The 15,879-nt window shown below is 36.0% G+C and overlaps 1 protein-coding gene across 2 annotated transcripts in view; it reads left to right on the forward strand.

Moving 5' to 3' along the window:
* The first annotated feature begins 2,074 nt into the window (after positions 1-2,074).
* Positions 2,075-15,879, forward strand: part of TMPRSS15 (transmembrane serine protease 15) — a 115,064-nt gene continuing 101,259 nt past the window's right edge. For both annotated transcript variants that reach the window (XM_077765627.1, XM_077765628.1), the window contains exons 1-4: positions 2,075-2,219; positions 4,947-5,077; positions 5,349-5,416; positions 15,675-15,826. In XM_077765627.1, coding sequence (XP_077621753.1) covers positions 2,075-2,219; positions 4,947-5,077; positions 5,349-5,416; positions 15,675-15,826 — 496 coding nt within the window. The remainder of the gene's footprint in view (positions 2,220-4,946; positions 5,078-5,348; positions 5,417-15,674; positions 15,827-15,879) is intronic.

Consider the following 15,879-nt stretch of genomic DNA (forward strand, 5'->3'; position numbering starts at 1 on the left):
GCTATTCTACCATTCATTTATGTGAACATATTAAGTATAATTACTTAAGGCATATAATTTGAGAAGAATTTATAATATTAATGCTGATTTCATTTCTGAACCCAAATATATCATTTTTGGTGTTCAATCTTACATTTAATGTATTTTACCCTGTGCCTGGAGCAAAGCGTGTGAATGCATTGTGCTCTCATCTCTTATATAATAAAGTCCAAAGAAATATAACAATGTTCTACCTGATTTTCTGAAAAGCAATTGCATCTGCATCAGCTTTAATGCAGAAAACAGCAATTTCACTTCCTACTTCTTGGCTTCCTAGATTCAAGTGTCCCTCTTCAAAATCCAATTTTATTGAAGGGGCTGGCCTATTAGAATCATCTCCTGGAGTACAAGTAAAATGAACTTCTCCCAGCTCTATCAGTAGTATCTCTCACTTCATGCATATTTGAAAGGGTTGTAACAATACAGTTAATATGAATTTAGTTCAATTAAAATATAAATATTTTCCATGACATGCATTTATTTATATCTTAACTTTTTATCAGCAAAGATATCAGAGTACACGATACAATTCTCTTCTTTCAAGAGTAAAGAAGAAAGAAAAGTGGTTAATTCTTATTGCAGCCAATTATTAAATGCCACAATTTCAGTCCTGTGATCTAGGACGTCCTTATCTCTGGCCAGCTTCAAACTGCCAGAACAGGAGGCAAACTGGTTAACTTCCAAATAGATTTGGTTTTTCTTTATTAATTTTTCATTTTAGATGCATTGTTTATTCAACATGTGGAAGTGTCAGCGATAAACTGTTCTTTAATTATCAGAAAACCATCTTGATTTTCATATAAAGCAAAGGGCCATTGTTGACCTCTTCTCTAACCTGTTCTGTTGTTATAATTAGCATGCTTAAAACCATAAAGCTCAGGACAAGTGAGCAATGTCTTCCCCACCCAGAATACATTCTTAAAATAGAAACAAGTGTTTTGTTTTTTTCCTCTCTCAGCAGCTACTGCCATTCATTAGTAATGACGTGAGGCCATAAAGAGTAGCCATGTGATGCTTTGTTAAAACAGACTTTCCCTTAAGTTAAATCAATACTACCTTATATTGAATAAGTTCACATGGGTAATATAACAAAGATTACAAAATAGGTGGATTATTTCTATAAGAAATATGCATGTGTGGGGGCGCCTGGGTGGCTTAGTCGGTTAAGCGTCCGACTTTCGCTTAGGTCATGATCTCACGGTTCGTGGGTTCGAGCCCCGCGTCGGGCTCTGTGCTGACTGCCAGCTCAGAGCCTGGAGCCTGTTTCAGTCTGTGACTCCGTCTCTCTCTGACCCTCCCCTGCTCACGCTGTCTCTCTCTCTCTCTCCTAGAAATAAATGAAACATTTAAAAAAAAAAAAAAGAAATATGCATGTGTGTATGTGTGTGTGTATGTGTGTGTGTGTGCGTGTGTATACACGCGTGTGTATACACACACATACACACACAGAGGGTGAGGGAAGTAGAGAGGCAGAGATGTACCTATTAATATATATATCGGGCTTAACATATACCTGTACCTAAAAGTTATTTTTAGAATGTCTACACCTACATAGAGCAAGAGGACAGGCGACATGCCTTAGTAAGGATGTGAGTCAGAGGGTAGAAAGTTGATCTGTTAGAAACTCTACACAAATATCAGCTGCATGTGCCTAATTACTAATTGGCCTGCCATGTATTTTTCCTAATAGTTCTAGAAATGATAAAGGGTCGTTTTTGTTTATGACGTGCATTTAATTTCAATCACCTCAACAAATGGCCTGTTCAGGTGATTAACGTTTATAACTCTGGCCATATCTTTACTCATTAATATCTTCTTAAAGATTAACCACCCTTTTTAAGCTACTCCACATATAGAGGCATAATGTTGCTAAAGGGACACACACAACTCATTTACACAGACCAGTAGCACTAAGGTAGACTTATGTCGTTGCCTAACAAATCTTTGACAACTTGAGAGGTCTTGTTCTTTGATTGGTGCAGGGGTCTATGTTCTTTTCACAGTTCATAGACTGGCATACTTTCAAAAGCCAAAAATGGTGTCAAAAAGAACTATATCTTCCAGGCACCAATCTCTCAGCACCTATGAGGTCCTGTTTGCAGCTCTGTTTGTCTTATTGGTGGTGCTCTGTGCTGGATTATTCGCAGTGTCCTGGCTGGCAATCGAGGGATCAGAAAGAGGTAAGCCCTGGGGCTTTGGCTAAGGAAGAGGCTCTCAGATGAATGTGCCCACACTAATCTCAGTTATCCCGCCAGGATGTTTTTTCCATTTCTGTGCTTTCATGACAAGATACCTATGTCGCATTCAGATGCTCTCTGTAGTTCACTTCACAGAATATTAGAAAATCAGCTGGTATCGAATCTGGAGTTTAATTCAGAATTCAAGCATGAGACTAAATTAAAAAAAACAACAACATGTTAAGTAAGGTATTTTTTTTTTTTTTGGTTTTAACATATAACAAAGTTAGTTTCATAGCCCAGATTTCTTCTGATGGAATTTAAATCATAAATATATTAAAATGTTGTTGGCTATCCAAATCAGTAAGTAGGCAAGGTTAAAGGAAATATATTGTTTATTTCTAGGAGATAACATTTTCATTTTCTCATTAGTCCAACAATTTGCATTTCAACAATATAAGGGAACTTAGATGTAATTGTAGACTTAGAAAGGTCTCAAGCTTCCTGAATAACAAGTTGCAATAACTAGAAATAGGGAAAGGTAACTATTATTTACAGCTAAATTATCTATACCATTAGCTTTTCAAAGATCTCCAAATATATTCTCTTGTTACAACAAATGTATGAGTTAGTTGTTACCCTTATTTTAGAGGTGAGGAATCAGAGACAAAGTAATTTAAGTAATTTGTTTAAATTTGTATCAGTACTTTATAGTTTTAAAAAATAATTCTATTTAAATAGTATATACAAGGGATGTATTTTATTTTTTTTAATGCTTATTTATTTTTGAGAGGCAGAGAGAGACAGAACACAAGCAGGGGAGGGGCAGAGAGAAGGAGACACAGAATCTGAAGCAGGCTCCAGGCTCTGAGCTGTCAGCACAAAGCCTGATGTGAGACTCTGGCCCATGGATCGAGAGATCATGACCTGAGCCGTCAGATGCTCAACCAACTATGACACCCAGGCACCCCACAGGGATATATTTTAAAGAAAAACAATATTGGGAATATTTTATGTAGGGGTCCACTTTTAGAAAACTGACTGCTTTGGTTTTACTTAAATGCTACTAGTAACTGGAAAATGTGTAATCATTTGAGAGTCCGTTGGAATGTTGATGCTCAGTGAAGGTACAAAATTTATTTTACAAGTAAAACAATAATAAGTATTTATAAATGTTAATGTGATTTAATAGAACAACTGAATATAAAAAAGGAGTTACATCTACAATAGAACAATAGAGGGCATAAACATGCTAATTTTAATGCATTGCTTTACTTTTTATTAAAAATCATTTTAGACTTACAAAAGGTTGCAAAAATTGTAGAGTGCCTATATAACCTTCGCCTGTCTTCACCTAATGTCAGTATCTTGTATATCCATAGTACAATTGCTACAACCAGGGAATTAACATTGATACAATATCATTGACTGAACCACACATTTGAATTCAAATTTTGCCAGTTTTCCCACTAATGTCCTTTACCTGCTCAGGATGCAAACACAAGATTTAGTCATGTTCCCTCAGTCTCCTGCAATTCAGGACGGCTCCTCAGTCTTTCCTTGTGTTTCATATTTAAATATGGAAATCTAAATGTAATTCTGAGTTTTTAAAAACAAAGGACATAGCACAAATGATAACATATTCCACCAATTATGCAATGATAACTATTGAGACTGAATGCAACTTTATTGCTTAAATTATTTCTAATGTTCCTTTTGGCCTGAGAAGTTTGGTGTCAATGTTAGATAAACCCTGGGTTCTAAAGTATGTCAATTGATGTCCAAATTCTAGATCTCTCATTTATGACCTTTATCACCTTGGGAAATTTTCACAATTTATCTTAGCTCCAATATCCCCATCTGGGAAAAAGAGAAATAGCATCTTTTCATAAATAGCATCTCACATAATGTGAGAATTATATATTGTTATTACTACATTTACAAATGACTTCATCATTGTGTTTCAGTTGAAGTGTCTCATTTTAATTTAAATATGTATCAAAAAACATATTCTGATAAAGGGATTATGCAAAACTTGATGACACTTTTTATTACCCGTGTTTATTTTTAATTTATTACCTTTCCACTTACGTTTTTTATTATATTGAGATTATACACTTTCTGCAGCATTCCTAATAACTTCTCCAATAAAAATAGTCACCATCTAATGGCAAAAGGTCATACATGCCAACTTTATAATTACTAGAATAAAAAAAGTAGTTTCACATCTATCTTTCAAAGTAACTCATACACTGAAACCTTCACAGCAACCCACATGTAGAAAAGCAACAGTGTCCCTGGATGCTGGGTGTGCAAGAAGTGTCTAAAAGCAACTACAAAACTTCTAAAACTTTTAATGGTCCATTTCCCACCATGAGTCCCTGGATCAGTTCCCCAAATTGATGAAAGTTTATCCCTTATCTTCCAACGGGAATCTCAGTAGTTAAGAAAAAAAAAACAACAACACTTGGAAGCTTGGATTGTGGGTTAGATTTCAAAGAAAAGGGAAAAAATGGCAGGAAAAAAAAGCTTATTTTTAATCTTGTAAAACAACATATAGCTTTAAAAAAATCACCTAGTTATGGAACATGAAGTCTACAAAGAAAAATCAAGAACTACCACTCCAACACAGGAAGCAAGAACTTTAGATCTGAATATCAACCAGAACGTGCATATTTTCTTATTCATAACTCATATTGTGAGTGTTCTATTTCTTTTTAATTCATTTAGATGCAGTGTTTGGAAAAAGTCACAAAGCCAGAGGGACATTGAAAATAACAGCTGGAGCCACGTATAATCCTAATTTGCAAGACAAACTCTCAGTGGATTTCAAAATTCTTGCTTTTGACCTGCAGCAAATGGTAGGAGACTGTCTTTTTTCAGCTGACTTAAAAGTTCAAAACATAGTTTCACTAACTAATTGCCAAAAGGTACATAGAGCCCAATTTCTTACTTTGAGAAAATTAGTAACTAATGTAAGGTGCCCAGGATGCTTAAATATGTGAGTCCTATCACCCCAGAGAAGGAAACTGCCCGTGATCCAATTCTAAGCAGAAAAAAAGATCAATTTGTTTAAAATGTTTGATAAAAGTTTAAATCTAAAATATACTAATTTTTTAAAACATTTTTTAGATAGATGATGTCTTTCAATCAAGTAATCTGAAAAATGAATATAAAAACTCAAGAATTTTAGGATTTGAGTAAGTACATTTCAAAAATTTTCTATTGTTAGAAAGAAAGCCCAGAATCACAAGGTAGTATTTTTTTTTTTTACTAATATTTGGTAATTGTAAAACAAGGTGACCCACTGTCAAGAGCAAAGGGAACATTCAAAATTTCAACATTTTTCTAAGAATTTTGTGGGAAAAGTGGCATAGCATAAACTTTCATAATAGTAGCAAATAATAACCCTGGATAATTTATCTTTTGTAAACATGTTTCTCTCTCTTGAGTAAAATCTTTCGGAGACACGTGGATAGGGCTGAGGTTGAATGTATGCAGGTGCATATAGAGTGTTTGATTTGCTCTGAACATGTAAAAGAAGCTCACACACCAAATTCCATTTACACTGAAAGTCACAGAGAGAAGACACTTACCACTGTTGCACCCAGAAAGCATAAGGGGACAATGCAAAGTCACTGCTGATAAAATGTGAATATTCGTTAATTTTACTTTCATTAATTTATCATTCACCACACGTATAACATGTATTGTGTACTGACTAATGTTACTAAACATGACATGGCAAGTTGTATATACAGTTAATAGAACAGGAATGCAGGGAAAAGGAAGATTTTCAATGAGGTAGCCTGCCTTTGCTTGCCTGCTTTGGGTTGGAATGCCCACAGCCTCCGTAGGAAATTCATTGTCATCCAACAAAAGAAAGCGAGTCACACTGCTTAAAATGGATTCCATTATACAAGGATATCTAATAAAAACTGGGAATCCATTCTCAATGTTGCTGTGAACATCACTGTTACGGAGGTCTTTTACTTGTTTCTTTACAATTTCAGTTGCTAGAAAATTATTTCTTATTCTCAACCACATCTTTATTTCTTTGGCTCTCATCCACTGATCCTGATGCTAGTTCTTAAGTTTTTACAGAATACATGTATCTCTATCTTTATATCTCAGTCTTGCAAATACCTGAAGACTGTTTCTAGTGTTATCATTTTAAATATGGATATGTACTCTCTGGGTTTTGTCTAAGAAAAGCATCCTGACCCTCTATTTTGCTTTCCCCACTCCGTGAAGGCTTCTGTACTAGCCCTACCGTATCACCTGTACACTCGCAAAAGTATCCCGCTTTCTCTCTATTATATACTTTTTTACTGCCTGGACCTGCATGTCTTCCTTAGTGTATATTATATTCATCATTACAAACCGTTAAGAACCAGTCCATGTATCTCCCACAGGGATGCTCACCTGACACTCTCACCCCAGTTAGGTATATTCCCCACCTGCCCACTTAACATCTTGTATCTACAAGTAAAGTAACAATCTTCCTACTACAATATAATTACTAATTTATGTCCTTTGTTAGACTATGAGCTCCGTCAGGACAAAGAATAGCTTTGATATCTGTATTTCTAGAACCTAGTTGGTGTCCGTCTCAGAGGATATGCTTTATAAAGTCCTAGAAAATAAATAAACCATTTCCTTGACACCCGATGTTGATACACTGAGTACTATGTTACGTGCTACAAGTTTTCTTTAGCTCGTGTCCTACAGATATAAAAATAACTATACTCTGACTAGGGCATTAGCTTTTTATTAGAATAGAATTTTAATTTAAAAAAATTCTAAACTAGTTCTCTGAAAGCACAAGAATATTAAAAATTCAAGAGCCCCTTGGGTTGGAAAGGAGGGTCATCAAAGGTTCTGTTTGATAAGCAGGAGACAAGACTACTTCAGGAGAGGAGAAAAGGGAAGCCATTTCTGTTACAGAAAGAAGAATTGATTCTTGCACATTAATGATATTTTCTGGCTGTCAGTGAGTGTCCAACAATATGTTGAGACAACAAGGAAGTGTTGAATATAAGCCTAGGAGTCCGACATTTAACCTTTTTCAAACGGAAGCCATAAGGGACTCTAGGTCAATGGAGAAATTCAATGAATCTAACTGTACAGTAAGTCTTATCTTCTACCTCAGATGAAGAACAACTGAGTCAGAGAGCCTGTTGACAAAGATACTAGGTAAAAGAATCCTTAATTCCTAATGACCAAATAGGGTAAGGAAGGTCAAGTCAAAGGCAGAGATCTCATTTAGCAAAACAATGACAAGACCAAATGAGGATTATTTAATGGGCAGAAGAAAACTCAGGGCCTTGCCATTTCTTATTGGAACAAAACTAATCCTAATAGCGGAAGTCACAATGAAAACAACAATAAAAAATAAAAAGTTCAAAAATCTCTTTCGCTCTTTCTTTCCTTCTTTCCTTTCTTCTTTCTCGTCTACTTATCTACCTATACTTATTCTTTATCAAATTGTATATTCATGACATCTTAGTCCCAGTGGCCAAACAGCCCTATACCCAGTGGCCAAGACATCTACTGTCTTCGTTCCTTCCTACAATACGGAGGCTTCTTCTCTTGTTTTCCAGGACTTATTATCAGCAAGAGCCTCTTTCATGGGCTCAGTACCAGAGCTGGAAGGAGACATGTGGACTCAGGAAAGGCTTTTGTTTGTATGTTTGTTTGGTTTAGGTTTTTGTTGTTGTTTTTGTCTTTCTCAAAGGAGTATTTTTATAATATTTATTCAATATTCTGTGAGAATAAAAACATGCATGCATTTTTTTTTTTTGCTACTTTAAGCAATATGTCTATTTTGGAGTATGTAGATCCAATTTCTCTCTTCCAGTTTTGTAGAGGATTGATTGTGGATCTGTGCATTAAAGCATTAATTCATATTTTTTCATTTATTTTAGCATTCCTTAAGGAGAGTTATCCCAGGTACTTGCCTCTCCTGTTTTTAAAAATTTTTTTTTAATGTTTCTTTATTTTGAGAGACAGAGAGAGATAGAGCATGAATGGGGAGGGGCAGAGAAAGAGGGAGACAGAATCTGAAGTAGGCTCCAGGCTCTGAGCCATCAGCACAGAGCCCGATGTGAGGCTCGAACCCACGAACTGTGAGATTATGACCTGAGCCGAAATCGGACGCTTAATCGACTGAGCCACCCAGGTGCCCCCTCTTCTTTCTTTTTAAAAATATTCCTTGATATCAGGGCACCTGGATGGCCCAGTCGGTTAAGCATCCGACTTTTGATTTCAGCTCAGCTCATGACCTCACGGTTGGTGAGTTAAAGTCCCATGTCGCTCTCTGCTGTCAGCACAGAGCCTGTTTGGGATTCTCTCTGCCCCTCCTTCACTTGCACGTGCTCTTTCTCAAAATAAATAAACATTAAAAAACATATATTACTTAATATCAACCCCTGCTCCTCTATTAAAGTGTGTGTGTGTGTGTGTGTGTGTGTGTGTGTGTGTGTGTGTGTGTCCGCTCTGCAGGTTTACTCTCCTTTGGGAACACTTTATGTTATTCTGCTTTGTGGAAAGTGCTTTGACTCAGAGAGCATTTAGCAGTTGATTCTTTTAATAAAGTGCCGTTTACCCTTTGTGGCAATATTCAGCTTATTTTGCCCTTTGAGCACAGATGAGTCACAAAGTTAGGAAAGGAAAGGCTTTTGTTTACTCAGCAACCCTAGAGGTTATCAATATCATTAAGAAAATAAGAGATAAGAAACATTTTGATTTATTGCACACAGGCTCTCTGTACAATGATAGGATTTTTCTGCCTCACACAAAAAAGCTCAGATATTCCACTGGAATAAGTACTTTGAAATGAAAATGGCCATTGTTACATTGTTGTTGTTGTAGTTTTTTAAAGGAAAAATTCTCATTTACCTTCATAAATAAAATCCGTCTGACAGCAGTGATAGAGATTGGTATCAAACCAGTCAAATAACAGTTTTAGCTTTCTCATTAGGTGAAACACAAGTGTTAATTATGGTTTTCTCAATTTCTAAATATATGTCTCTTATCTCATCATTTACACTGAATAAGAAAAGAAATTTAAAATAACACAACTGTATGTCATATATGTTAACTAATTGGAATTAAAATAAAAAAACTTAAAAAAGGAAGAAATTGGTTAAAATAAACAGATAAATGTAGATATAGAATATATAACTCTTGTTCTTCCAAAGTATAAATAATTAAATGAATTGTATAATTTGCAATTAAGAAGATACATCTTTCATACAAAATGTTTTATGCCTGAGAATGAACTACTACAGTTACTTTCAATGCAAAGAAGGAAAATTCCAGACTTGTACTTTCTCTACCAAAAATGCCTTACCTCTTCACTCTCTAACTCAAAATTTTAAAAACTCAAGTATTCAGTCAAATTAAACATGTGGGAATTTACGTAAAGAAACACACAGATTTAGGGGCGCCTGGGTGGCTTGGTCAGTTAGGCATCCAACTCTTGATTTTGGCTCAGGTCATGGTCTCATGGATCACGGGTTCAAGCCCCTCCCATTGGTTTCTGCGCTGAAGGCACAGAGTGAGCTTGGGATTCTTTCTCTCCCTTTGTCTCTGCTCCTCCCCTGCTCATGCATGCTAACTCTTTCATTCTCTTTCTCTCAAAATAAATAAACATTGGGCGCCTGAGTGGCTCAGTTGGTTGAGCATCCCACTTCGGCTCAGGTCATGATCTCACGGTTTGTGGGTTCGAGCCCCGCATCGGGCTCTGTGCTGACAGGTAGCTCAGGGCCTGGAGTCTGCTTCGGATTCTTTGTCTCCCTCTCTCTCTGACCCTCCCCTGCTCATGTCTCCCTCTCTCTCTGACCCTCCCCTGCTCATACTGTCTCTATCTCTCTCTCAAAAATAAATAAAATATTTTAAAAAATCAAAATAAACATATTTTAAAAAAAGAAACAGTTCAGATTTAATCAGAAATGAATTAAAGAATTAGAACTATCTACTGTGCAATCAACGATAAGTTTAAAATATATATGTATATATGAAGATTGAGAAATGTATTTAATCCTGTCCATATTTAAATCTGTCCGTTTGACTATGGGGTTGGGGCGCAAAGGATGATTAAAGAGGCAAATTAGAAGGAGGAGGAAGTGGAGGAGGAGAGTAGAGAGATGGGGTGGGAAGGACGCACGCAGGACAGGGAGGAGAGTATCAGACAGAGGAGGAAGAAAGGGAGAGGCAGAGGGTGAGAGAGCCTTCTGATTTGGTTGCTATCATTAAATAAAGTTAAACATTCTGACTTTTAAAAATAATTTATTTAATGGAGATGAAGTGTGAAGGAAGAGAAAAAAGAAGATTCCATCTCCTGAAATTATACAGGGGAAAAAACATCTATCCCTTCCTCCCCAAAACCCAACTTCTATTTTCCTCATCTCTTTGAACATAAAAATCTAATAACAATACAAAATAAAAACCTGAGCCTACGTCTAAGTAAATGTACTGTATTGTCTTTCCCCTTGACCATAGTCACTATGGTGTTGATAGTGGTGGTGTTGAGGGTACGAGAATGGGAACTATGTAAAAGCCCATATGTAAACAGAGACTCTGGACTTTATTCTGATAGTAATAAGCTGTATAACTCTGAGCAAAGTTACCTACGTTAGTCCAAGCCTCAATCTCCTTGTTGCTAAAATAACAATGTTGGCCAACGTCAGGTGCAAAATCAGAGTAATCTCTCTTTTCTGGAGCTTCTGTTTAAAGAAACATGGAATAAAGCCTGGAAGTTGTATGCCAGCTAGGATTTTTATTTATTTACTTATTTGTTTGTTTGTTTGTTTAAATTAAACTTTGTTAACATACAGTGTAGCATTGGTTTCAGGAGTAAAATCCAGTAATTGATCACTTTTATATAACACCCAGTGCTCATCCCAACAAGTGCCCTTCTTAATGCCCATCACCCATTTAGCCCATCCCTCACCCAAAACCCCTCTAGCCACCCTCAATTTCCTCTCTGTATTTAACAGTCTCTTATGGTTTGCCTCCCTCTCTGGTTTTATCTTATTTTTCCTTTCTTTCCCCTATATTCTTCTGATTTGTTTCTTAAATTCTGCATATGAGTGAAAACATATGATATTTATTTTGGCAGACTGACTTATTTCATTTAGCATAATACATTCTAGTTCTATCCATGTTGTTGCAAATGGCAAGATTTCTTTTTTTTATTCCTGAGTAATATTCTACTGTGTATATATATTACATCTTTTTTATCCATTCATCTGTCGATGGATATTTAGGATCTTTCCATACTTTGGCTATTGTCATCAGTGCTGTGATAACACTGGGCTGCATGTGCCCCTTCGAATCAGTACTCCTGTATCCTTTGGATAAATACCTAGTAGTGCAATTGCTTATAGGGTAATTCTATTTTTAATTTTTTGAGATACCTCCATACTGTTTTCCAGAGTGGCTGTACCAGTTTGCATTCCCACAAGTAGTGCAGAAGTCTTCTCTTTTCTCCACATTCTCACCAACATCGAGTGGTTGATTTTAGCCATTCTGACAGGTGTCAGGTAGTATCTCATTGTGGTTTTGATTTGTATTTCTCTGATGAGGGGTGATGTTGAGCATCCTTTCATGTGTCTGCTAGCCATCTGGATGTCTTCTTTGGAAAAATGTCTAATGTCTTCTGCCCATTTCTTCACTGGATTATTTGTTTTATGGGCATTGAGTTTGATAAGTTCTTAACAGATTTTGGATACTAACCCTTTGTCTGATGTCATTTGTAAATATCTTCTCCCATTCTGTTGGTTGCCTTTTAGTTTTGTTGATTGTTTCCTTTGCCATGCAGAAGCTTTTTGAATTGATGAGGTCACAATAGTTTATTGTTGCTTTATTTCCCTTGCCTCCAGGGGTGTGTCTAGTAAGAAGTTGCTGTGGCTGAACTCAAAGAGGTTGTTGACTATTTTCTCCTCTAGGATTTTGATGGTTTCCTGTCTCGTGTTTAGGTCTTTCATTCATTTTGAATTTATTTTTGTGTATGGTGTAAACAAGTGATCCAGGTTTTTTCTTCTGCATGTTGCTCTCCAGTTTTCCTAACACCATTTGCTGAAGAGATTGTCTGTTTTCCATTGGATACTCTCTCCTGGTTTGTAGAAGATTAATTGGACATATGTTTGTGGGTCCATTTCTGGGTTCTTTATTCTGTTCCATTGATCCCTGTGTCTGTTTTTGTGCAAGCACCATACTGTCTGGATGATTACAGCTTTGTAGTACAGGCTAAAGTCCAGGATGATGCTTCAGGGCTTTGGTTTTCTTTTTCAATATTACTTGGACTTTGGGGTCTTTTGTGGTTCCATATGAGTTTTAAGATTATTTGTTCTAGCAACGGAAGAATGCTGGTGTTATTTTGATAGGGATGGCACTGAATGTGTCTATTGTCTCGGTTAATTTTGACATTTTAACAATATTTGTTCTTTCAATCCATGAGCATGGAATATTTTCCATTTCTTTGTGCCTTTTTAAATTTTCTTTCATAAGCTTTCTACATTTTTCAGAGTACAGATCTTTAACCTCTTTGGTTAGGTCTACTCCTATGTATTTTATGGATTTTGGTGCAATTGCAAATGGGATAGATTCCTTGTTTTCTCTTTCTGCTGGTTCATTATTGGTATATAGAAATGCAACCAATTTCTATACAATAATTTTATATCTTGTGACTTTTCTGAATTCACATATCAGTTCTAGAAGTTTTGTGTGGAGTCTTTCTTGTTTTCCACTTAGAGTATCATGTCATCTGCAGAGTGAAAGTTTGACTTCTTCTTAGCCAATTTGTATATAATTTATTTCTTTTTGTTGTCTGATTGCTGAGGGAAAGTCTGCCAGTACTATGTTGAACAGCAATGGTGAGAGTGGACATCCCTGTCATGTTCCTGTGCTTAGGAAGAAAGCTCTCAGTTTTTCCCTGTTGAGCATGATATTAAGCCCTGGGCCTTTCAAAAATGGCCTTTTTGATGTTGAGGTACGCTCCTTCTATTCCTACTTTTTTGAGGGTTTCTATCAAGAAAGGATGTTGTATTTTATCAAATGTTTTTTCTGGATCTATTTTTTCTGTTTTTGAGAGGATCATATGGTTTTTATCCTTTCTTTTATTAATGTGGTGCCTCACATTGATTGATTTGCAAATATTGAATCAGCCCTGCAGCCCAGGAATAAATCCCACTAGATCATGGTGAATAATTCTTTGGCCAGTTAGGATTTTTAAAACTTCAGTTCAACAACATGACTAAGGGTACACCTTGGTAGTTCAGTTGGTTTAGCATCCTGCTCTTGATTTCAGCTCAGGTCATGATCTCACAGTTCCACATGTGTCTCCACCCAATCTTAAGTAAGTCTACTTAAGATTCTCTCTCTCTCTCTCTCTCTCTCTTGCTCTCTCTCTCTTCTTCTGCCTCTCCCCTGCCCATGCAATTGCTGTCTCTCCCCTTCCCCCCCAAAAAAAAACATGACTAAAAGTGCCATAAACAGCAAATGGTGTTATCATCTGATATCACAAGAGAACTGAAGATTTCAGCAGAGCTTCAGTCAATGGTACGATGACAATGACATAATCTGGAATTTGGGTGTTTTTCTTCTTTCAGAAACTGTGACATTTTTAGCTTATCAACCATAGCTCATCTCATGGTCCCAAGATGGAAATGGCAATTCTGACAATCAAATGTAAATTAATAATGTTGAACAAAGAAGAGTAGTAGCCTTTCCCAGGTAGATATGGACAAATTTTCCAGAAGGTTCTCATCAGTGTCCCCTCAGATTTTATTCACCAAGGCTTATTCATATGCCCATGAATAAAATTGCCATTGACATGAGGAATGGTTGGAGAAGATATCACCCTCCCTGATAAAATGGAGAGTTATTCTCAAATAAAATTAAGGATCAGTCAACATGGAAAAATTAATGAATGTGGAAGAGTAGATAAAAAAGTAATGGGTGACAAAATGTGTCCTTTTTGAGATTGCAAGTGGTTCCATGTATGGGTAAATTTGGGGAACTCTGAACTAAACAGTTACTAAGGAGCCTTGTCATTTACAAGATTTGGTTACTATGATTTATGCAAAGTTAAACACTGACTTTTAAAAGCAACATTTAATAGAGGTAAAGTGTGAAATTATTATATTAGAGTAAGCCACTTCATTTCAAAAATGAAAGACCAGCTACATAGAAAAGGATCCCTATGCTAAACTGTGAAATCTGAACAGTGGCACAGATATTAAGAAAGAATATTGTACCAGGAGGACATGCTGATCTACTATGATATTCAAGGAACGTTCTGATCCAATATATAGTCCTGGAGAGAAAATGAATTGTAAGCTTTGCCAAGATAATGGTATGGACACATAAAGAACAAGTTTAGAGTTGATGAAGTGTCTGAAGAATCTCACTAACTTATAAATACCACAAGGATATGAGTGTAACTGCACAAATTTCAGAACCAGCAAACATACAATGCAAAATTTGATTTTTCCCTAGTCTTCCTCTTTAGGGTCCAAGTATACTCTGAGTAGCCTCAGCTTCCTGAGGGGCACACAATGAAGATCAAGGGTAGAGTTGATCTCCCAAGTGGTTTTACCCTGGAAGAATACCATGAATCAAGCAGAAATGTAGGCAGAAAAACAAAAGTCTCTCAAGTATCTCTATTGGGCCACAAATTTATTCCTTTTTAAAAAAAAATTTCATTAAACAGTAAACAAATTACCAATGAAGCAAACTTTTTAAATGGACGTTTTGGAGCAGGGGATAAATAAAAGGGAATATGATTTGGGTCATATAATTGAATTCTAATGTTATGGTCAGAAATAACGTAGGCAAAATAATCCCAACTCCTGACTATGAGACATTTAGTCTTCCCATAATCCCGAGTGTATGAATCTTCTTTCTATCCCTTGAAATCAGGGCATATTTTGATATTTTATATTAAGACTAGAGAAGAAAAATAGATATCGATTCATTGCTCTAAACTTGCTATCAGGCCTTTATAAACTATATAGAAAACTTCTCTGATATCAGTGAAACTCTCTTAGACTTCTCCCAACTTAGAAATCATCTGTGAAAAATTACAGATCCACACTTTTCTTTCCTTCACACAGTAAATTAAGAGTAAATATCATATACCGTGTGATTTTGTTTAATTTGACACAGGTAACCCTCAGGAAGAGCTTGGCCTGAGGATTAGGGTATTAATATAGGACTCAGAAAACTTTAATTCTGGATATGTCTGTGTCCTTGGACAAACATTTAGTCTTCCAATTCCTTTTTCTTCTACCTGTAAGTTAAGGTAACATTTGACATAACCTACCAAGGTTTACTACACAAGTGCAATAAGGTGATAACTATAGAGAATTTCAAAGACCTGTTACATAAATTAAATACAAATCATTTGACCAAGACTGACTTTTTCCTCTTATATCATCTTTTGCTTTACAGAAATGGCAGCATTATAGTTATATTTGACCTTTTCTTTGCCCAGTGGGTGTCAGATGCAAATGTAAAAGAAGAACTGATTCAAGGCATTGAAGCAAATAAATCCAGCCAACTGGTCACTTTCCATATTGATTTAAACAGCATTGATATCACAGGTATCTGTGAACATTATTTGATTTCTTTGAATCATTAAGCTATGAAATTAAAA

This window comes from Crocuta crocuta, unplaced genomic scaffold (genome assembly GCF_008692635.1).
Source record: "Crocuta crocuta isolate KB4526 unplaced genomic scaffold, BGI_CrCroc_1.0 scaffold174, whole genome shotgun sequence".
Classification (NCBI taxonomy): Eukaryota; Metazoa; Chordata; class Mammalia; order Carnivora; family Hyaenidae; genus Crocuta; species Crocuta crocuta.